This window comes from Eretmochelys imbricata, chromosome 2, assembly GCF_965152235.1.
Source record: "Eretmochelys imbricata isolate rEreImb1 chromosome 2, rEreImb1.hap1, whole genome shotgun sequence".
In the NCBI taxonomy this organism is placed as follows: domain Eukaryota; kingdom Metazoa; phylum Chordata; order Testudines; family Cheloniidae; genus Eretmochelys; species Eretmochelys imbricata.
Window position 1 is genome coordinate 226220703 of NC_135573.1, and position 23756 is coordinate 226244458.

The 23756-nt window shown below is 39.9% G+C and overlaps 1 protein-coding gene across 1 annotated transcript in view; it reads right to left on the reverse strand.

Annotated features, from left to right (window-relative positions):
• The window catches only part of ZNF804B (zinc finger protein 804B), a 352481-nt gene that overhangs the window by 48986 nt on the left and 279739 nt on the right, over positions 1–23756 (reverse strand). The window contains exon 2 of the mRNA XM_077808752.1: positions 971–1114. Within this exon, the coding sequence (XP_077664878.1) occupies positions 971–1114 (144 nt within the window). The remainder of the gene's footprint in view (positions 1–970; positions 1115–23756) is intronic.

Sequence of the window (23756 nt, forward strand, 5' to 3'; positions counted from 1 at the left end):
CACACACATCCACCAGGCTGGTTACCCTGTCAAAGAAAGCTATTGGGTTGGTTTGACATGATTTGTTCTTGACAAATCCATGTTGATTGTTACTTGTCACCTTATTATCTTCTAGATGTTTGCAAATTGATTGCTTGATTATTTGCTCTGTTATTTTTCTGGGTACTGAAGTTAATCTGACTAGTCTGTAATCCCCCAGGTTGTCCTTATTTCCCTTTTCATAAATGGTTATAAGACACATGTTTCTGAGGTTGAATCAAAATGTATGCTTTTATTTTTAAAACAAAATGTCTTCTGCTCTTGGTACAGCATGATCAGACTGTACATTGACCATCTTAATCTAAAGGAGGGACACTGGATGTTTGAGAAAGCGCTCCTTCTTTAGGCTGGTAATCCGACAATTAGAGATATCATTATCACTACCCATACTCACCCATTATCTTACACTGATGGCAATGATCCTTCGGCTCAACTGGTTAACCCTTGAGAATGCTTAAAACTCAAAAATATGTCACATCTGATTTTTATGAAAAATATTAATTTAAAAATAAGCTCTGTGTTGCATTTGATCATTCCCAGGCTAGCTAGTCTTTAATTTGAGTTAATTTAGATCCTGTCCCTTTAAAAGTATCAACCAGCAACACGGGGAATCATTGAGTCCTTTCAGGAGCCTGGTCTAAATCTGTTATCATCATAGAACCTCGTCTGTGTTAGATATTGAATAAGAACATTAACATGGGCGGCTTGTTTTCCATGGGTCTGATCGAAAATCCATTGAAGTCAATCTAAAAATTCCCATTGATTTCAATGGACTCCGGAGCAGAATCAATGTGAGTGGGTCTGGGACATATGAAAAGTTACTACAAACAATATTTCTAACCATGCCGTTCAAGGTTATTTCCAATCACTTTGTGCTGTATTCTTCCTTTATGATGGAATACCAATCACATGCATGACTTTTCAAGTTTACCTGCTTGTGAGCATGGTCATAGGAATTGATGTGGTTGTCAAATTCCTGGTGTTTGTGATACTGCTTGTCACATAATTCACAGTAGAAGTTAGCCTTCACATCCTCCAGACCCTTTGCTGTGGCCTTCTCCTTCTCAGCATAACCCTACAAAGGCAGAGGGAAAGGGTAGCATTCTGTTACTAGTAGTATTGCAGATTCCTGATCTCACACTTAATTAGCCACATTTTATGTTATGCAGTAAGGAGCATTTAAAATGTTAGGTCTGTTCCTAACAGACCGAACTGATGATTCACAAAAATCCGCAAAGATATGAAAATACATTTTGATCTAAAGTTACTGACATCAGACTTTACTGGACATAATTTTTTTCCCAGACAGATTAAGGAAACATTTACTCTCTGGACTAATTACTCTTTCAGCCTGACTTAAATATTATACCGAACGAAGTGCAATAGTACAAGGATGAGGAAAGAGCTAAAAATAATGAGTGGGCCCTTAATCCCCTTACTGGGAAGTAGAATAGTTAAGAGGATACAAATGAATGTGTGGCTACACACTGGATGATAAACCTATTTGTTCCAATATCTTCAGTTTGCCCATTCAGGTGTCTGTTTTTTCATATTATTGCTTAGAGGAAGCAAATTTGTACTATATAGTTGCATACTGGGTCAGTTTCTCATTTGTGTTCTGCCCTCTTTACACCACATGAGTGGCTCAGAAGGGCCAGAAAGCAGCTGGATATGGCCAGCAGAGAATTCTCCTGGGGTAGGGGAACTCTCGTCTTGAGCAGATCCTGCACTACTCCTTACTGCGCTCAGCTTCAGCATGAATGAGCTTGCCAGGTGGCTGAAGTACACTGCACTGCAAGTAAACTCAGCTGGCATTCAATCCCATAGGGAGCCTAACCTGTCAGTTTAAATGAACAGCCCCTTGGCTGCGTTGATCTGTGACCAGCACTCCGGACAGCAGAGATCTACCCTGAGAATCAACCAGCCATCACTGGCTCTCTAATGGTCCCCTGTTGTGCTGGGAGGAAGCACAGGAAAGCAGGGGTTGTGATCCATTGTTTTTAACATTTGTTGCATGTATATAGATGGGCCAAGGCCTTCAGAAACAGTGGCCTACAGTTAATCTCCTGAAGCCATATTCAGGCACCTAAACAAATGGCCTGATTTCTAAAGTAGCAGCAGCTCCCAGTGTTGGTCATTTTAAAAGTATTTTATAACATATATATATATATATTATTTTCTACACTATTTTATTTAGGAGCTTTAAAAGCAAACTTCCAACAGGAAACAATTATTTTTAAAAAGTTTTCAAAATATCAATTTGATCTCCATTGTTACATTCACAATGACCTATTTGATGCTATTCATGTGCATGTAATACATTGCCATGTGAGTCATGTAATTAAGCACTTACTGGAATTTTTATACCCATTTTTGGATGGGAATGTGGCACATTACTTTTTATAATGAGGCTTCCACAACTGCACAGAACTGCTCTCCAGTTTCTATGTGCCCTCACCTGGAATGCAAATTTTGAAATCTACATGACAGGCGTTCCAAGGCTTTACTCCATGAAGGTCAGACTTTGCAAGCTTTGAGACTTGAATGTGCATTTTTTTCATAGTAACATGGACATGACCTCTTAGGGCTAAATTCACAAAGGGACTAAGGCACCTAACTGCCACTTTAGGCACCTAAATCACAGAATCAGACCCCAGTGGGATTCATAAAACCCCAGATCAGCTGCCCCAAACTCTGTAGAAAGCTCTAATCACTCTATGCCTAAATTTTTGCAATGAAAGTTTCCTAGGCATCTATATTTCTGCCGGTGCACATGTGCACTCTAGCCTCAGACAAGGTATCTGGATGCCTAAGCCCCCACGTGGTGCATGAAGTGAACCTAGGAAAGATAGGTATTCCTCCATCTAACCTGCCTGTGGGACCTGATTTGGTAGGGGTGTGCTGAGCTTGCCTTGTGGATCAGACTGCTATGGGGAGCTTACACAAAACTGGGAAAAGGGGTTGAGCTCCCATTAATTTTTAGCCCAGTCATTAAGGTATTCACCTGGGATGTGGGAGATCCGCAGTTGAATTCCCTGGAGAGGAAGGAGGGATTTGAATAGGGCTCTCCACACTCTCAGGTGAGTGCTGAACTATGGAATAGTCTGATGTGCAGGATCCCTCAATCTTTCCTGTGGAAGCTGTTCCACTGTGGATAAATAAATATAGCATCATTGGCTGAGAGAGAGAGCAAGCACAAGAATGACCCTGTAGCTTGATGATTAGCCCACTCACCTGGGATGGAGAGACCTAAGATCCAGTCCCCCGGCACCAATTATTTTTTAAATTATTTATGCAGGTAGAACAGTGATATTGAGGGAGCCCCACATCAGAATTTCAATTGTTTAGAGTGCTCTTCTGAGAGGTGGCCGACACCTGCTCAAATTCTTTCTTCCCTTCTGGGGGCAGGGAGGGGAGGAGTGGGTGGACTTCAGCTGGGGGTCTCCCACATCCTAGGTAAGTGCCCTAGCCACACGGCAAAAAGTTCTGAAGGTGGTCATCTTCTTCCTCCTTCCCACCCCCAGCTTCTTGCAAAAAACAACATAGATGCCTAACTCCAAGATGGGTTTGCAGCTGGGAAGCCCAATCGAGGCAGACACCTCCATACAGCCCAAACTAAGGCATGGAACTCCCTGAGAGAGGTGGAGCTTAGGACACACCCCTCTCCTATGCATCTCCCATTGGTTATCTGAGGTGGGGATCTGCCTAGCATCCTGGTTTTTATGAATCTCCAGTCTTAGGTGCCTGTCTCCTTACCTCCCACAGTTCATTGTGTAGGCATCAAACTCATCCTTTGTGAATCCCAGGGATTTTCTGGGTGCCTAAAAGTTAGGTGTGACAACGCTGAGTGTTATGCATCAACTCCTGGAGAAGTCTCTTTCCTGAGTTTGTCTACTCTTCATCTGGCCTGGATGGGCTCACTGGGTCAATCTCACCTAATAGTTTTGAGGTCACCATTTAGTTTCCTTTTATTCTCCTATAGGAGCTTTTATCTCTCAGCAGGATAGGGTTCAAATGCCCACGTGGGAATGCTGCTCTGTGACTAGCAGTATGTTTGAAGGTGCGGGTGTGTAGTGGGAAATCTCACTTCTAAACTTTGACATTCCCATCTCACATGCCCTATGGATGGCAACCCCCAGCCCTTCCTACGAACTTGGACATCCAAGCATCACCAGTGAGACATAGCTGAGTTCCTGTGGCTCAGGTGGCTGAAAAAATTAGGAAGCTCACATGATCTCCCATCACTGAGCAGGCTAATTAATTCTCAGCACTTGTCTGTAAAGCTATTGTAGGAAAATATTCTTGCACTCAAATAGTTAAACTGTTTCATTAGTTATGTGAAATCCACAAAGACCATTAAAAAGCATTTCAGTGATACTTTTTAGCTTTATGTTTCAGACCTATTGTTTTCCTAACATTAATTATTCACTGGGCCGTTGGTATAATTAAAATGCATAAATTAGAATGTGCATGCAATAGCGCTAATTATGCAGAGATGCTTTCCCTGGAAGTCAAGTATCGGGGACAACATATTCTTATTGTAAATTTGTAAAAAATACAAGTTTCTGACTCATTGGCAACCAGCCAGAGCATAATTGTTTTTTTTTCTGGTTATGAACTGTCAATTAAATGTTCACAGCTTCATCACTGCGTGCATAGAAGAAGCAGCCTAATTGTTTGAGGTGGGCTACATTATTCTCTCTGAAACACAACTGAAACTGCTGTGCATGAACATTCTAAACTGTCAACTTTATCTTCTCAGCAGAAATTAATACACAGTTCCCTTACCATTAAGATGTTTTTAAAAAAGCAACAAGGCAGCTTCCAGGTGCATTCAAAGATAATCACAACTACCTCCATTGCCTTCTTGCTTAATTATGCTTCTCCGGCGTGAAAAAAGATATAATTTCCTGCCTGCTTATCGATCAGATGCAGGGAAATTGAATGCTACAGCACATACTTTATAAAGGTCATGGATTTTCTTTCCCCACAAAGGAGTTAAAACTTCCAGCGCAACACTAAATTGTGTATAGTCAAATGAATTTACACTTCCAGACCACTAATACTATTTCCTCTGTTCTGCAAAAACAATGCTCATGTTTGGGTGCAATAAAAGAATCGTGTGAAGGAAGGCATGCAGAATTATATCTGACATTTCATCTGCTAATATAAAGCCTGATTCCTTCTTAGATCTCTCCTAGGTAGCTCAAGAAAATAGTAAGAAAAAGCTTTATATTATGTGTCTGAGGATCATCAGATTCACTGGAAATGTGTGTCACAACCTAATGAACTTCATTCTGGGTCACAGGGTACGTCTTGGTGAGACGTAGGCGTGATTAAAAAAAGCATAAAGGTGAAACTATGCAAGTTAGTGATGACACATGGACAGTCTGCAGCTAGCAGCAAGTAAAGGAGGTATGACGATGATGCAATCATTATAAGTAGAAACTCTTAGACCCAAAGGGTTAATTACCTAGTGTATATGCTGTATAAGGCTATGGGAATGTGTAAAATATATGTCAATGATTTTCTTGGTAGAAACCTGCAGAGCTGTTCCATTTGTAAAGAGAGTAATTACATTCACATCAATTTAGCCCACAGATGCATATTACTGTAATAAATGTTGATATATTGTATTCATTTACAGTGAATCCATCCATTGTGCATTAGACTGGAAGTGCTTTCACTTAGCAGTTTCTTTAGCTGTTGCTCTTTATTGTGAAAATGCAATTAATGGTATCTGACATTTCATTTTCTAATATAAGGAAAATCAATGAAAAATACTGTGTAACTGAGTTTTCTAGAATGTTCCTGATGACACCTAGTCAATTAGAAATCATTTATTAAATGCAGAGTTTGTAAGAGATATTTAATAGACTTGCATGGCCATTAAAGAATGCTGACCTAGACAATTCTACAAGTTGTTTCTGAAATTGATCACAAATATCTCTGCTCTATCTAAGTGGACTAAGGTGACGAGCAGGTTGGTTCATACAGTGAACTTGCAAAGGCAGTTTTTTGTATTAGTCTGAGCATTACTATAAATATGTTCTGGTGGAATAAATACAAATTAATGGCAAATTGAAAAAACAGAACAAACAATAAAGACTTAGGCCTTTTTTGTCTAAACATTTCTGAAATTAAATGTAAAAATAGTAGACATCCTGCTTTCAAATTAGCGTTTGTTATTTGCGGTCAACAATTCGGATGAATGTTGCTTAAATGGAGAGCTAAACAAGTGAGGGATTGCTCTTTCTTGAGGGATATAAACAATTGTGTCTGGTTTGAAGTGCTGTTACAGCTTGCTGGTTTAAAGGTAGGTATATGTACCACATCAGAGACAAGGGCACTATTGGAGCCATTGAGTTGCTGGGTTATCTTCATGGAGTTGTTCCAATGTTTCATTAAGGAGCAAATCCTCCACCTACTGACCAGTAGGACTAGTAAGGAGGCACACTGGGCAGGTGCATAAGGGTCCTGGGAGGAAGTCTCCACCAAAGTTGTCTGAGCAGCTGCTGCACAGAAACTGCTTTAGCCAATGGTTCTGCTGCCCTGTCCCCACAAAGGGAAAGTTCAATGACCAGAGGATCACCCCCCATCCTGATCATGTCTTTTCCCCAAGTGCCTCCATTGCATGCTGTGCCAGCATCTTCTTGAAGCCGTATTGTATAAGGGGTGTGCATAGAAACGTGCCCCACCCCCTTTTACAGTAGAACAACGCCAGTTCTGTAAATAAGACCATCTCTGTGGAGGCCTGAAGTTGGGTTTGCCCCTAGTTATTTACATTATGGTTCATATTTTCAAGGAATCTTGCATGTGCAGAGGAGCTTGTAGATGGCCAAGGTCTGAACAAGGACATGGATTTAGGCAGCATGCCCCAAACTTCAATTTTGAGTAAGGTGCTTCTGTGTATCATCCAGCTCTAATGCTCATACCTTCACCTATTCCCAGGACAGCTGCAGCTCCGATTGTCTCCTTTCCACTCTTCCACCCCCCCCCAAGCTACTGAAAAGTATGTTGAAATGGGGTCCAGACAGCTCATTAACTGGGCACAAATAGAAGAATCCCAGAAGTAATACTCATATATTTGGATAACTGTATGTTCTAGAACTAGGCAAATGCTGCAAGTATTGGAATACACAGGAGATGATCAGGCTGGTTGTGTCGGTGTCTTATCATGGACATATCTTTTCTGTGAATTTTCATGGTTTTCCCTGATAAGACCCTCATTTTTTAACCAAAGAGCTTCATATGGTCGCAGCACAGGGGATTCTTGATTATAGTTCATCATAATATGGTAAATATGATTTTGATTATTTTAATAAGAATTGATGGGGAGGCTTACTGGTGTAGATGAGGCAAATAAGCAAGACTGATTCATTAGAAAAAAGAAAAGGAGTACTTGTAACACCTTAGAGACTAACAAATTTATTTGAGCAGAAGCTTGCGTGAGCGTGAGCGGTAGCTCATGAAAGCTTCTGGTCAAATAAATTTGCTAGTCTCTAAGGTGTTACAAGTACTCCTTTTCTTTTTGTGGATACAGACTAACACGACTGCTACTCTGAAACCATTGATTCATTAGAGAGTTTCATTTGCTGGCCCTTTACAGTGGTACTAAATGGCCCAGTAGACATTTGAAATGCTGATGGGAGATCATCTCCACTTGCACCACCTCACTTGCAGCTTCCTAACCAATGACTTGCTTATGTCTGAGCACACTGGGTTACGTCCTAAGGCTGGAGTGAAATATGCCTAAAGCATCGTGGGAATCTGAAAATGCCTGAATCTCATTTGAAAATGGGACTAAGGCTCAGAACTTCAAAGGTATTCAGGCCCCTGACTCCCAGTGGAAGTTAAAGCAAATATAGGAGTTAGGTGCTGATAAGAGCTAGGTGACTAAATGCCTTTGAAGATCTGGGCCTAAGTTTCTTTTGGTACTTTTTGAAAATTTTACCCCAAATCTTGAAGTCCTAACTCAATTCTTACTCCAGCAAAACTTCCATTGACTTCAGTGAAAATTTTACTTGAGTAAGAACTAAGTAAGGACTTCAGGTCTTAGGAATTCATTGTATTGAAAGTATTTACACCTATTGCTTTTTTGAAACTGACCAAATGCTATTGCACATTTCTTTAAATGTAGAACTTCATAGAATCTGTGACTCCCTCCCCTCAGGATATTCTAATTTTCATTTCGTTTCACTGCATCTCTCTTCCTTGGAATATCACTTTATTATTGTAGCTTCTGCTCAGCTCATTTCTCCAAGCTTGCTCACAGTCATTTAATGGTGAAAATTTATTGTCTGCACTCTGAATCTATATTACATATTCTACGCTTGTGAGAATCCTCCACGAGAACAAGTATAGAAAGCAATGGTTAGCATTTGACTCCTCCAAGCCAAAGTGTTTCTTTACATTAACTATTTGCATGGACAGCGGGTGGAACCCCCCTCTGGGGCGGTAAGCCCCCAGCTCTGCCCCTTCCACCCGCACCCTCTCTGTGCCGGAGCCCCGAGAACCCCTACCACCTCCGCCCCCCTGCAGCTGGAGAGTGCCCCCTCCGACCACAGGAGCCCCAGGATGGCGAAAGCCCCGAGCCATCACCCAGAGGAGCCTGGGCTGGCCAAAGCCATGCCGCACCTCCCCTCCCCAGACCCAACCCACCCAGGGGAAATCGGAAATGCATCTGTGACACAAGACACTTTTAGTATGTCCCCTACAGGTTCCAGTAAGCTGACAAGGTGGTATGTGCCTCCTCAGCTGCCCTGGAACCTGCATGGGGCATAATAAAGCAAAAACTTTGCCACCAAACCTGCAACCAGGGATTCGGCGGCTGTGGCAGCACAGGGGAAGGTATAGCCTCCCCTGGCCTATAATACCCACCGCCCATGACTATTTGCACTTCACAATGCTCATACAAGGGTGGCAGATACCACTGCAATTTTATAATCAGAGACACAAAGCCAAAGTGTGCCTCATGTTGCCAAAACTAGCATAAAACTTTAGGGGCCAAAGTAAATCCTGGTCTAACTCTTTTGAAAGAAATTGTATTATTATTAATTATTATTATTTATTTTATTTATTATGTAGCAAACTACTATGTTTAAAATGTTGCGAAATCTAGCACTCAAACGTTAGGAGATGCCAGAAGACCCTGTGGAGCTTCCAGCCCCCTATGGACATATTGCTTCATAAGGGCAAGATCTTTGCTCTCACTTTGGTATCAGTCTCAAGAACCTGCTTTGGCTTCAGTGAATTACTTCAGATCTGCAACAGTGTGACTAAGCCCTGGTCTACACTGGGGGCAGGGGTCGACCTAAGATATAAAACTTCAGCTATGCGAATAGCGTAGCTGAAATCGGCATATCTTAGGGTGACTTACCTGGCCCTGAGGATGGCGGCGAGTTGACTACTGCCACTCCCCCGTCAACTCCACTTCTGCCTCTCGTGAGCTGTAGTTCCAGGAGCACATTTGGGGATCGATTTATCGTGTCTAGACGAGATGCAATAAATCGATCCCTGATAGATCGATCACTATCTGCCGATCCGGTAGGTAGTGAAGACCTGCCCTAACTAAGAATATGGTCTAATAAGACTACTCCCTCAAGTCAGGGCAACACGCATGGGCAGAGATTTGTAGAAGTGAGCTCCTACCTGTTATGCAAAAAGTGCAAACTAAAAAAAAAAAAAAAGAACGACTGCAAACAGTAGTGACATCATTCACTTCTTTAGAGTCCTGCTTTTGTGCACACTGTTGATCATGACATTATCATCAGGTGTTACCCAGGGTTTTCAGAACCCAACGCAGTGGTAACTTAACTGTTTCACTCCAGGCAGTGTCAGGAATAAATCAATAGGAACACAGCAATTCTGTCTGATGAAAGATGAAAACAAGTAAGCGTGCTCTTATCTAAAACTACAATTTATTAGATTTAAGCACACAGAGACATAAGCAATAGGTTTAGAACATCCCAAATAATTACCTAGAATCTGAGATGGTATTGAATAATTATGGTAGGTCCGTGATGGCTGGTCACTTCCCTGCCAGGGAGTAAGGTGTCAGGAAAAAGCTCTCTGAGGATAGCTTCAGAGGGCTGCTCCAAAGTACACTCTGTTATCTAGTCTTATAGCTAACTTTTACAAAACACACAGCTCATAGTGACCCATACCTGGTCATCACCTCTCCTAACTCCAATAAGCTACTTAACAACAAACATTCCTAATAATCTTAGTCATAATAAGCTTCTTTATCAAAGGCGCGCAAAACTTCAGGTTTCCATCCACTTATTTTCTTTCACTCAAATTGTTGACTCTTTTTCTCCCTTCCTCCTATTCTGATTGGCAGAAACTGCAAACCTCCAAATGCATTTGACCTTACCTCCAGAAGCCCTGCTTGTTCAAATTAACCCTTAACTATGTGGTGATCTATTTTATTAATTCATGGCAGCTGAATACACATAATATGGTTGCAATTAGCTTGATCAAAATCTGGGGTACACATAACCCTCAAATCCAGGGCAACATAATTTTCCATTTAAAGTCAATTCCTTCAATTTGTTCCCCATTTAATTCTCTCTCTTCCTCTTCAGTGATCTTTTTTTAAACTTTTTCTCTGATAAGTCCAGCATTATCAGTTAATCTGAAGAGAGTCAGTCCTTCTCCATTTATCTCTTAGCATTCTAGTTCTTCCAACTGCAATTCTTAAGCACAATACACATTTCAGCACAGCATTTAATAGCCTGAGTGATATTGTATCTCATGGCTGATACCTGTTTTTGAGCTGAAAACCTACTTGACATAATCTTAAGGTCCTCATACATTTCAACCCAACAATTTGTTCTATGAAAAGAACATAATGAATTTTCCCTTATATGTAGTGTCTTTCATACTCAAGTTAGTGAAAAGTACTTTACTATAATGAGCTAGATACTGTGAAGTAACTGTGTTGGCAAATGCAGCATCCATTATGCTCTGAGCAATAGTTAGCACACAGCCCTTTTTTTAAGTGCCTTCCTCATAAACTGTAGGCTAATCATATCAAATAGCTTTTTATAGTCCTTAAACATCAATAACTTAAAACATTTACATTCTCTTTCCTTTAAAATAGTTTGATTCAGACATTGCAGATACTGTAATATTAAAGCCAATTCAAATTGGCCAAGTCAATGCCATAATGGACACTGCCTTGCATCTAATGTCTGTGGGATTTCATTGCTCAGAGCCATGGTGGACAACTTGCACATTTGTGATAAAAGACTTGTCAGCTATTAATAAAGCCATTTTCTTTTTGAATAATATGTCTAATATATTTTCACTCTACTTTGGAAACTTACCTTTAGTCTTAGCATCTCATGTTATAAATTATCATCTCATTTAATTAAATATATGTAGTCCATCTTCTCTTGCACCTTTCCTTTGTAAGGCTGACTTGTCTGCATGTTGTACTAAATTTGATGAAAAACTTTTTTATGAAAACCCAGTATAACTTGTGTATTAGCTTTACACTGCTGCTTACAGAACTTTCTGCAAAAGAAGTGGCCCAAGTAGGGCCCGAAATCTACACTTCCCCAAAGTTCCCCATATAAAAAGGCCCATTTCTAATTTGTGGTCATGAAAAGCTCAAAATGGGTGTGGTAAAGTAATTGAGTAAACTACTCCATTCTGCAGTCCTTTAGGTGGGCAAAATTCTCAGAGGTCAACCAGAGAAATAACATTATTCCTTCCCAAAATTAAAGCATAAGATTTGTTGGAGATCTGATAAAAACTGTAATAGTATTTAAAATGTAATGGAAAGAAAGGGATCTATCCTGGTCTTTTAAACCAAACCGTATCACCAGCTGACATCACCGGCACCTCAGTCAATTAACTCGAATCTGAGTTGCAATCTTATTTCGACCCTGGAATTGCTGATTAACTGCACCATTCTGGTGGTGACAGAATAGAACTCTGTGAAACCCTCTGTTCAAGAGCCCTTAAGCGGAGGAATAATTACCCAATATTGGAGGAAAAGAAAAGACCAACTCTGTCTATCCCTGACAGGATGTGCAGGCATCAAGAAAAACTTATGGTCAAAAGTAGCAATAACAGCTGACAGATTTAAAGGAATCATCATGGACCCTTAATCTTCACTCACTGCCTGGAGAAGATCATTGATCGAGATAACCAAATCAGTATTTCTGTCATACTCAGGCCTAAAGTGTAATTGAAAGTGATCAAGTAAATCTGAGAACTCCACTTTTTGTCTGAGGTTTCTTCACTACCTCCTCCTCAGTAACTTTCCTCTAACAGGGAGATTTAGAGATATGGTGATAACTGAGATTCACAGCTTCAAGAGATGGTTTCTTCAGTGAGGACTGAGAGATAACTTCTTTAAGATGTGCTGGCATTGTACCCTCCTGAAGGGAGGTACTTACAATCGACTCCAATATTAGACTAGATTTGTATTGTTTTTTGTTTTTTCCAGATGCTGCCTTCACATCCAGTGTGAAAAAGGGGGCTGGGCTTTACAATGAAATAGACAGCAGAAGAATACAAAGAGCTTTGAGTTGATAGGGAGTGTCTGAACTGCTATGTTGCACTCTATCATAGGTTAATGGTGCTTCTTCTTAGAATGATTGGCCATATGGATTGCACTCTTGGGGCACATGCTCCCCATCCATGCAAGATTGGATTCCTCTGGCCAATGCTGTCTGCTGGGTCTGGCTCTGCACCCAACCTGACATGGTCTCACGCTCCTCATCCAAGAGCAGAGTGGGCCCAGTCAGCCTTCAGGTCCTTCTTACTGGAACTGGCAGCAAGACAAAACCTTTGTAGTGTTCACCAGACACCTCTGAACGCTGTGCTAGCTTTTTAGTGGTAGTTAGTTGTTAGTTAGTTGTGTTAGTCATTTTACCCCTTTGGAGAACAAAAAACAAAATGTTGGTTAGCTTTTATTTTAAAGACACGCTCTCCCTGTATAGGGACTCTAGCAATATGGCTAGAAGGGTTCAAAATCTGCCTCTAAAGTGAAGCTTCAGTGGCACATAATGATGAACATTCCAGGTGCCTCTTCTGCCTCAGAAAGGAACATATTCCTGAATGATGTTCCTACATTGCTCCTTCTCTAAGCAAAACTCAGAAAGCTAGAGAAGAGTGACTAAAATTATTCCTCATGGGGCAAGCCTCCTCAGACAAAGAAAAAGCTAGACCTCAGTCTTCTGGTCTGTCCCTCTTCACGAGCGCCCTGGTGAGCCAAGATACCACCCCAAGCTCCTGAGCTACGTGGACCAACAGGGTCAAGTCACCTGCTTCCATTCCATCACCCATGATCTGTGACAGGAAGGAAAGAGCACCTCTCCAGAAATGAGCCAATGCTGAAGTCAGTGGGAGTTTCAAAGTCAGCCATAATTATGAGACGGCAAATAAATAAAAAAATAAATGCTAAAGCACAGGCCAACAATTCAGGTGAAGGAAGCATTGTGAAGATTATTAATAATGAGAAAAATGATGAGGGTTTTCTTGAAGGGGCAGACTTACAAGAAATATTTTAAGGGAGGAAAGAATTTTTTTTTTTAATCAGTGACAAATTTCCTTCTCCTTTCTGCTATACTTTAAGCAATACAATAATATGGTATCAAAATAAAGGCAGACTTTGGCTGCACTCTTGAATTCATTGGTGCACAGTTGTTAGTTTTAGGATTAACATTGCAAAACACAATTTATAATTTAAGTATCTGCCAGTGTCTGGGGCACAAAGATCCTAAATAAATATTTTGTTGACCAAGTAAAACATATTCCATCCTCATCTGCCTTCAGATGACTGAACTATAAAATGTGGAGCAGTTAATACTATTATAAATACTTGGTTCGGAATATATTATCCAGACAGTAATGAGCACCGCTAGTGGTGCCATAGAGATCTGTGGCTGTGTGAAATGATTCAAGCAGCTGCTTACAGTTTGATACTGTTTCATGAGGCCTCCTGGGGCAACAATTAGTCCCGTGAACTCATTCCGTCCCACATTTATTTACCAAAAGGACTTGGAATGAATGGCAATGTAGGTTCTTGGTCTCAGAAAGATGATCTATCCTTGCTTCTCTCTCTTGAAAAAGGTGTTTCAGGCTCTACCGTCAGGTGTTATAAATATATTTGGAAGTCTCAAGTCCGAGGTTACAAGTATTTAACTTCATACCTTTATACAGAAACTGTCTGCAGAGGCTTTCATTGGTCTCAAATATCAATTGATTTTAAATCTAGCAGTTCTTTTCTGTTTTTTTTTTCATTTATTTTTAAAATGTGATTCTCTAGTGAATATTAAATACTTTTTTTTATTATGGCAGTCAGCAGAAGAGCTTTATAGATTTGATTTTAAATCAAAATTTTCTACCACATACAATCTCCAATAAGCACAGGTGTTATAGATCAGTGTACAATTTTATTAGGTAATACATTCTAGAGCACATGCCCTTAATGAATATAAGTGTGTAGCTCTCTAACTGGTAAATTAATTAAATAGAACTTTCAATGAATTAACAATGAGCAGATATTTCCTTTCAATATTTAAAACCCCTATAGTAAACTGCCCATTCTTCAGTAACGCATAAAACAACAAAGCTCTAGTTGTACACTGGCATAATGCCACTGGCTTCACTTGAGTTACTCCTGATTTACATCAGTGTAAATTAAAGCAGAATCTGGCTTAATAGTAACATCCCCTAAACCTAGTTTTATTACTTACCTATTTATACTCATTGTTTGAATTCGGAGTTGGTGTAAGTAAGTTGAGATCTCAGAGAAATGTTGGGGCCATGCTCAGTACATGGTGTACATAACATGTTGGGCTGTGCTGGTTAAAAATGTGCATAATTTGTAAAATGCAGTAGTATAATTTGTATGGTTTGGTATTCAGAAGGTGGGCAAAACAAGCGTAACAGGGAAGGAGTTGATGAGGCCGTGCAGAAGGAAAAGCTTTATCAGATGATGTATAGCAAATAAATGTCTTTCTGGAGGAGAGCTGTTTTATAATGCACTCTGCTGTGAGTTGTTTTTCCTGCTTTGTACTCCCCCACCATGTAAGTTGTCCTGATTTTGCACACCTACTGAATTCCTTATGCAGATTACACACTTTACTGCTTACATCTTTTTTATAAACTAACTTAAACTAGTATTCATATCACCACTGAATTTGGTCCATTATATTTAACTCTCATTTCTGAATAGCCTTCTCCTGTACTAAATATAAATAGCTCATATGACAAAAAGGCATAGACCCATAGATTCCAAATGACCACTGGATCATCTAGTCTAACCTCCTGTGTAACACAGACATAAGGACATAAAATTTCCCTGAAAAATTTGTAAAGTATATGTAACACCGACAGACCCCTGTTGTCGGCAGGCAGGATCGAACCTGGGACCTCTGGAGCTTAGTGCATGAGCCTCTACCGCATGAGCTAAAAGCTAACTCACTGTTAGTTAAGGCTGTAGAGCAGATTCTTTTTAGCTCTGTCTTAAGTGGTATTGGTGCCACTAGATGGGACAGAATACCACACTCAGAAGGTGTGTGGGTTACACATATATTTTAGAAAAACATTCAATCTTGATTTAAAAATTGATGGTGATGGAGAATCCACCATGACCCTTGGTAAACTGTTCTAGTGGTTAATTACCCTCACTGTTAAACACCTATGCCTTATTTCCAGGCTGAATTAGTCTAGCTTCAACTTCCAGCAAATGGATCATATTATATCTTTCTCGGCTAGATTGAAGAGCCTTCATCTAATATTTTCCCTAAAATTTTATCTAATATTTTATAGATTGTAATCACATTACTCCTTATCCTTCTCCTTGTAAAGCTAAATAGACTGAGCTCCCTGAGTCTATCACTATAAAGCATGTTTTCTAATACTTTAATCATGTTCATGGCTCTTCTCTGAGCCCTCTTTAACACTCCTCTTGAATTGTGGACAGCAGAACTGGACACAGCATTCCAGCAGGAGTTGCTCCAATGCCAGATGCAGAGGTTAAATAACCTGTCTCTCAGAGGCATGCACAAGAATAAAAATGTGGCTGCTTTTGGAGGGGCACTTTCTGTGGCCCCTGCAGCCAGAGGAGCTGGTTCTTCCTGGCTCTTCTTTCCCACCCTCGCAGGCGGAGGAGTTGCCTCTCCTCCCCACCTGCAGCCAGAGGAGCTCACTCTTCCCACCCCAGCCCCAAAGGAGTTCTGTGCCCCTGCTGACTGGTAAATTTGGGATAATTAACTCAGACAAATTCTACTCTGAACCAAATATAGAACTCAAATACACACACATGATTCGAGGTGGAAATAATGGACATTGCCATCACAGAATCTAAGAGCAGACTTTGCACCTAACATAATCCAATGTTGTAAGTACTGTGCATTTTGGAAGGAGAATAGTGTTATACTGTTTGTTGTGAACCTGATGGCTAATGAATTGCATTTTCATTAATCATTTCAATTATAAATGTTTGGCTACTTAATCCAGGATATTAATAAATTGGAATGTAGCAAAGTGCTGCTTTTATTCAAATAAATACTGCAGATTAGTATGAATGCTTAGAGCTCTTGTTTTTAAAGATTTTTTGCTTTTACTGTTACTGCTGAAAAACATCTTTTTGCAGTTTCTTTAGTTTTTATTTAAGCTGTCATAAAAGAGGCTACTTATAATAATATGTGACTTTATGACAAGTTGTATAATTTAATGATCACTACTTTTGTCCCTCATTTTTCAGTTTTAGCGTCTATCCCTGTCGAATAATGAATATCATAATTTGTGGTCATACCCAAGATAAAATGTGCAGAGGTCAATGAACTGAAGTAATTTTTATCATAGTTACTTTTTTTTAATTCTCTTCATAAAGATCATACTTTAATTCTGGCAAACCTTATCACCACTGTTCAAGATGTACTGTACTAAACCATCACAGCAACAAGCACATACTGGCTTTGCATGCATAATAAACTGTTGCTCTTCCTGAATTTGCTGCTCCTCTCCATTTCTTCACTGGCAAATGTACCACATTCTTGCATGCCGAATAGGATAATGAAAGTAATTTTATGCTGATATTTCCAACAAAAAAAAGATGAACTATACAATAAAATTATCGAAAACTAAAATGACAAAGCAAACAAGATAGCCATACAACAGACACAAAAATGACTCATTTCATGAAAAGAAAAGGAGTATTTGTGGCACCTTAGAGACTAACAAATTTATTTGAGCATAAGCTTTCGGAATAAATTTGTTAGTCTCTAAGGTGCCACAAGTACTCCTTTTCTTTTTGCGAATACAGACTAACACGGCTGCTACTCTGAAATCTCTCATTTCATGAAGTAATTTGCAATTACTCTATTTGGAAACACTCCTCCTGCCCGCAAATATATTGCATATACAACCCCAAGATCTTTTTTATTAAATAATTCACCAACATATATTGTAAAGTGCAATATTGGAGAGTTAATTATATTTCCCAATAATAAGATAGAGTGACAGTAGCAGCTTGTTAACGGTGAAATTACCCCAGTGTAGATGACCTGTACAAGGTCCTGTGCACCACACATTAAAAGTATAAATAGTGCAGAGGGTCTTCTACATTAGGGTGAATTTCATTCATAGTTAGTGTCTGTATGGGACAGATTTGCAAAGTTACTGTAGGGATATATTCCTGAAATAAAGACTGTATATGGTCTGTATATGGTCAGGATTGGATCATTAGGCTTATTAAGCTTATTGTCCCTTTGTCTTCAAACTCTTACAAAATAACCAGAGTAGAATTTTGGATTAGTATTGCAACATGTAGGAATTTTCCCTATTGGTTGGCTTTTATTTTGCTTTCATTGAATTGGGTTTTAGGCATTCTAGTGTGGCGAGTTAGACTGCCTTTGTAAGAGGTCTCCACAACCCTGCAGGGCTGCTGAACTGAATCATAGAATCATAGAATATCAGGGTTGGAAGGGACCTCAGGAGGTCATCTAGTCCAATCCCCTGCTCAAAGCAGGATCAATCCCCAATTAAATCATCCCAGCCAGGGCTTTGTCAAGCCTGACCTTAAAAACTTCTAAGGAAGGAGATTCTACCACCTCCCTAGGTAACGCATTCCAGTGTTTCACCACCCTCCTGGTGAAAAAGTTTTTCCTAATATCCAACCTAAACCTCCCCCACTGCAACTTGAGACCATTACTCCTTGTCCTGTCATCTTCTACCACTGAGAATAGTCTAGAACCATCCTCTTTGGAACCACCTCTCAGGTAGTTGAAAGCAGCTATCAAATCCCCCCTCATTCTTCTCTTCTGCAGACTAAACGATCCCAGTTCCCTCAGCCTCTTCTCATAAGTCATGTGTTCCAGACCCCTAATCATTTTTGTTGCCCTTCGCTGGACTCTCTCCAATTTATCCACATCCTTATTGTAGTGTGGGGCCCAAAACTGGACACAGTACTCCAGATGAGGCCTCACCAATGTCGAATAGAGGGGAACGATCATGTCCCTCAATCTGCTGGCTATGCCCCTACTTATACATCCCAAAATGCCATTGGCCTTCTTGGCAACAAGGGCACACTGTTGACTCATATCCAGCTTCTCGTCCACTCTCACCCCTAGGTCCTTTTCCGCAGAACTGCTGCCTAGCCATTCGGTCCCTAGTCTGTAGCGGTGCATTGGATTCTTCCATCCTAAGTGCAGGACCCTGCACTTATCCTTGTTGAACCTCATCAGACTTCTTTTGGCCCAAATCTCCAATTTGTCTAGGTCCCTCTGTATCCTATCCCTACCTGCCACCGTATCTACCACTCCTCCTAGTTTAGTATCATCCGCAAATTTGCTGAGAGTGCAATCCACACCATCCTCCAGATCATTTATGAAGATATTGAACAAAATCAAGAGAATCATTCTCTTATCAGGTACTTGAACCTTGCATGCAAATGCAATGCAATTATTGCTGGATCATTCCAGCCACGGTATCCAATAGTCTCAGCCAGGTATGTAGTGAGAGAGGCTAGAGCCTCTTAAGGCACAAGGAATTAAGGTCTGGCACATAGAGCTCCTGCAGGGCAAAGCCTAGGAACAGCCAAATTTGGGGAGAAAGTATAGGCTGAAGTTTACGCTGTGGTTGTGTTTAAGTTACTAATATAGCCAAGCTCCGGGAGGAGATTAAACTTGGATATTACACAGTATGTATGTATTCTGTTCAGCGCAGGGTAGATATTCCACTGGCTCATAACCTCTTTTATCGAACTCCATTCCAAATTCGGTCCTGACTGACACCTCAAGCAATTATATTGCCTTTCAAAGACAATCATTATGAACTTGGTGCGCATCCTGTCTCACACATCACTTTTCCAGGAGTCATCTTAGTTGTTGGGTTGCTCTGTAGTTTGTTTAGTGGGGAAAGGGTGAGTTTAGCCTTTTTCAGGTTAATTGTTTATACCAATTCCACTTCACAGCCCCATATGACTCAATTTACTCTGTCACCCTGGAGCTGGGGGCTACACGCACAGGGTCACCCTGGACAGGAGTAAAGAAGCATGTCCATTAACAGCCTGTAGTTTTAAAGCAGTAAAAAAGGTCAGCTCTCAGAATGGGAGTGCTAGTTCTGACAATATAAGAACATGTGCCTTGTGTCACCAGAGCATTAAGGTGACTAAGCTCAGAGATTGATTTTTTTCAAGCAGTCATCAAATGTAGTTTAGGTGCTATAAGCTGTACATTTTGATAACACTGCTGTTAAGTCAATTCAAGCAGAACTGGGACAGAAACACTATCAAGCATCATTTCAATAGTCTGTGGCTGTCTTCCAGAGGTGCAAATGTCATTATGCTGTAGCAAAGCAGTCTATGAACTGGGTTAGGTGAACAGCTGTTATCTACACTCAGGAAAATGAGATCAGTGACAATGACTTCACCTGCCTGACTAGTTAAATGCCCTGCCTTTCCACACTGATAACACTTGGCATAATTTGTACAGGGAAAGAAGCATGACTTTGTTTGATCCAATTATAGAACCATAAAAATTTCAGCGATAGAAGCCATACAGTATAGATCATCCAGTCCATCTTGCAAATGTAGGACTGTTTGGTGTTTAGATACATGGTGCATGCTGGAGTAAGTAGTATTGTTCTTTTACTATGCTCTTTTCTGTGAGTGTGGCTGGAAGGTTAAGTTGACCACGGTGTCATATGGATATTAGGGTCTCTAGGACAAAAGATGGCCTAGAGACAGGATCATCAGCTGCTGCTACCCTTTGCTGCAAAGACTGTTTCTTGTCCTCTTAGCTTGTTTTTGGCTGATGATATTTATTTATTGAATAAAGTTTCAGCTTTTGTGTCATTAAAACTCTATGAGAGAATAAGGTGTCTTTTTCGAACGATCCTCTCCTCTGAGCAGTGCAGTGTTACTGAAATAATTGCCTGAATATGGCACATTATTTTAGTCTCTGTTACATCTGTTACAGTAGATTCATTCTGACTAGTTATAACTATCTGTAGGGTAAGTTCTGGTGTAAGCAATACTGTGCTGTATACATAGCATGGGTATTTGGTGAGGTATTGCTGTTTTGTTTATGATCTCATCATTTGATACCAGGACCAGTGTGTAGTAAGTTCCCACAATATAGTAATTCATTAGTCAGTAGATTCACCCATTGTGTGTGCACATTGGTGGAGTCTGCATTATTGTAATACCTCACTCATTTTAGGCACAAAAAGGTTCATTAAAGATTAAACTGCAGTAGTGTATTAATTACTGGGGAAAGGAAGTATAGAACCTAGACACTGACCTTCACTACTCAGCCAAGGTATCAACAAACTCCACTTTACATCATCTATTAATAGCTGCAATTTAGTTTTCAAACCTACAAAACTAGTTTATAAAAGGCAGCACAGGCTCATCATTGCAGGGTAGTAATTCAAAAGGAGGTGTAAGTGGGAGTTTCCGTCATTGTCACCAAAATGTTATATTCCAGGCAAATAACTACTTTTAGATAATGTTAGGGTTGCAAAGTTGAGCACTTAGTAATTGGGTGCAGAAGTTGATGGCTGATTGCACAGCCTTAATCCTGGCCACATGTACAGGTATACTGTAGTAGTCTTTAACAGCAAGGCCACATGCTATTCCTCACGGGGGGGAAAATCACATACAATATTTTCTACAGCCATCTATGGCTGACTAGGGTACTGAGCCCCATCTTGTTCAAAAAGAGTTCATAAGATTTTTTTTTTTAAATGAGACAAGTCTTTTTTTTAACTCTCCACTCACCAAAACATTGTTAAACCACTTTTGCTCCAACTTTCAACAAAACATTCCTCTTGGGGCAGAGACCAAACTTGGACAATTTCAGCATTAAAAGGTCAATGCTTCTGAAAGTAAAGAATGACTGAAAATGGGAAGGGGGTAATGGTAACTCGTCTCAAAGTAGCAGCCGTGTTAGTCTGTATCTGCCAAAAGGAAAGGAGGACTTGTGGCACCTTAGAGACTAACAAATTTATTTGAGCATAAGCTTGCATCCGATGAAGTGAGCTGTAGCTCACGAAAGCTTATGCTCAAATAAATTTGTTAGTCTCTAAGGTGCCACAAGTCCTCCTTTTCTTTTTGCGGTAACTCGTCTGTTTCTCAACCTTTGTGATAGGGGACATTATGTGCTGTATCTGTTTTCTTTCGTGTCCTCTTGTATAGGAACTTAGCATTATGCTGCTCTGTGATTAGAATAGATCAGTTCAATAGTCCCTCTTTTCCTGAAGCTTCTAATCAAGAGCAAAGATTGTATTCCAAACAGTAATATTAGTATAGCAAGATATAAGAATGCTCTAGCATCATCCAGCTAACTCTCAGCAACTACATTTATTAGACATTACTGTAAAGTTTTAAAAAGTACCTAAGTCATGTAGGGCCCAGATTCTCAACATATTTAAGTGCCTAACTCCTACTGAAATAGGAGCCTAAGTCCCAATTCATAGATTCCAAGGCCAGAAGGGATCTAGTCTGACCTCCTGTATAACACAGGCCATGGAACATCCTCCAAAACAATACCCGAGTCCAGATCTTTTAGAAAACCAGCCAATCTTGATTTTAAAATTGTCAGTGATGCAGTACCCACCACAACATTCAACAGTGCCTGAGGGGCTTTTGAAAATTGGATTTTGGCTCCTAAGTCACTTAAATGCTTTTGTAAATTTTACTAACACAGCTGAGAACAAGTAAAATAATAAGAGCTTAGTTTTGTACCCACTGAAGTGACATTGACTTTAGTGCATACAGGTTTAGGTCCCTAAAGAGACATTAAACAATGGCAAAACTTTTGTTTGAATTAGAGTGTCTATGATTTATGGTAAATACAATTCTACACAACTTTTTACAACTAATGGTCAGCTATGCTAATTTACAGCAGCTGGGGATCTGGCCAAATATCTTTTCTCATAGCAATATCAGTATTGTGTGGCCACATTCACAGAATGTTGGACCATTCAGTGCAAATATCAATTATGAAATACACCAAAAATTAATGCCAGTAGGGAAGAGCTAAAGTTCAATGCAAAAATTCTACCAGACGAAAAAGCACTCATTCTCTCAGAGACGCAAATGCAAAATCAAAAAGGGGGAAAGGTACAGTTAGAACATTTAATGTAACTCAGTAACAAAAGAAGAAGAGAAACAGAAAATCTGGAAAGAATAAAAATAATCTTATTGGGAAAAAGTAGGATGAAGTGCATGATTTATGCCACGAGGACCAAAGGAAACAAATTGCAGTAGACTCAGCTATTTCATCAAACTTCTGAGCATCGACGTGACTCTTTTCTCCAGTCCTTGTGGCACTGGCACTGTAGAGCATTTGTGTATCTCTATTTTTCATACATTTTTTCTCAGATTTGTTCACATACAGTAATATTTTGTCACTACCCTGCAACTGGAAGTCTTTCTCAAGGGCTTTTTCTGGGACAATTTTTCATTTTACTTTTCCTATATTTTATTCCTTCCTCATATTTCGTTGCTTTCTTTTTATTTGTTCTTGAATTATGTTAACTTTATACCAGGCAGATGTACTTGAAAAGGCATGTTACAAGTTGGGAATTAGCTTTATGGGTAGAAAGTATGAGGAAGATTGCACAGTACCAGTCTGCACTGGCTGGATCACAAATTCCTGAGCACTAACAATACACAACATTAATTTTAAAAATGGGTGTATGAGACCACGATGAAATTCATCACACCCTGGCTATGAAGTCAAAACTATACCCTTGCCACAAACCATACCCTTCTTCATCCCTCACTCTCCAGATGCCTGGTAAAAGATGAGATGCTATTATATGATAATCAGGTCAGTCCGAAAGGGGAAGAAAGTTATAAATAAATAAATGTTCTGTCTCCAGAAAAATATTATATGCCTGACAGTCATCTCTTTGTTGAGTGGAATTTGGTGTCATTGTAACTGCATGCAATGCCTTTCAGTATTGTGACTTCTGCTTCACCACTCATGAGGCTGATGCATGAGACAGACAAGATCAGAATTCATGAAGAAATAGGATCAATATACTGAATGCTTCTCTGTGGTTTTATATATTTCATTTTATAAAGCCCATTTCTTGTGAAAAACTATTTTTTCCCATTGGTTTACAATATCATTCAGTAAAGTGCCTAGCTCCTGCTATGGTTGTATACCTATATGCCCTCACAAAATACTGATAACACCTAAATCAGCGATCTGTGACAAAGCTCTGTCCTTGCCTCTGTG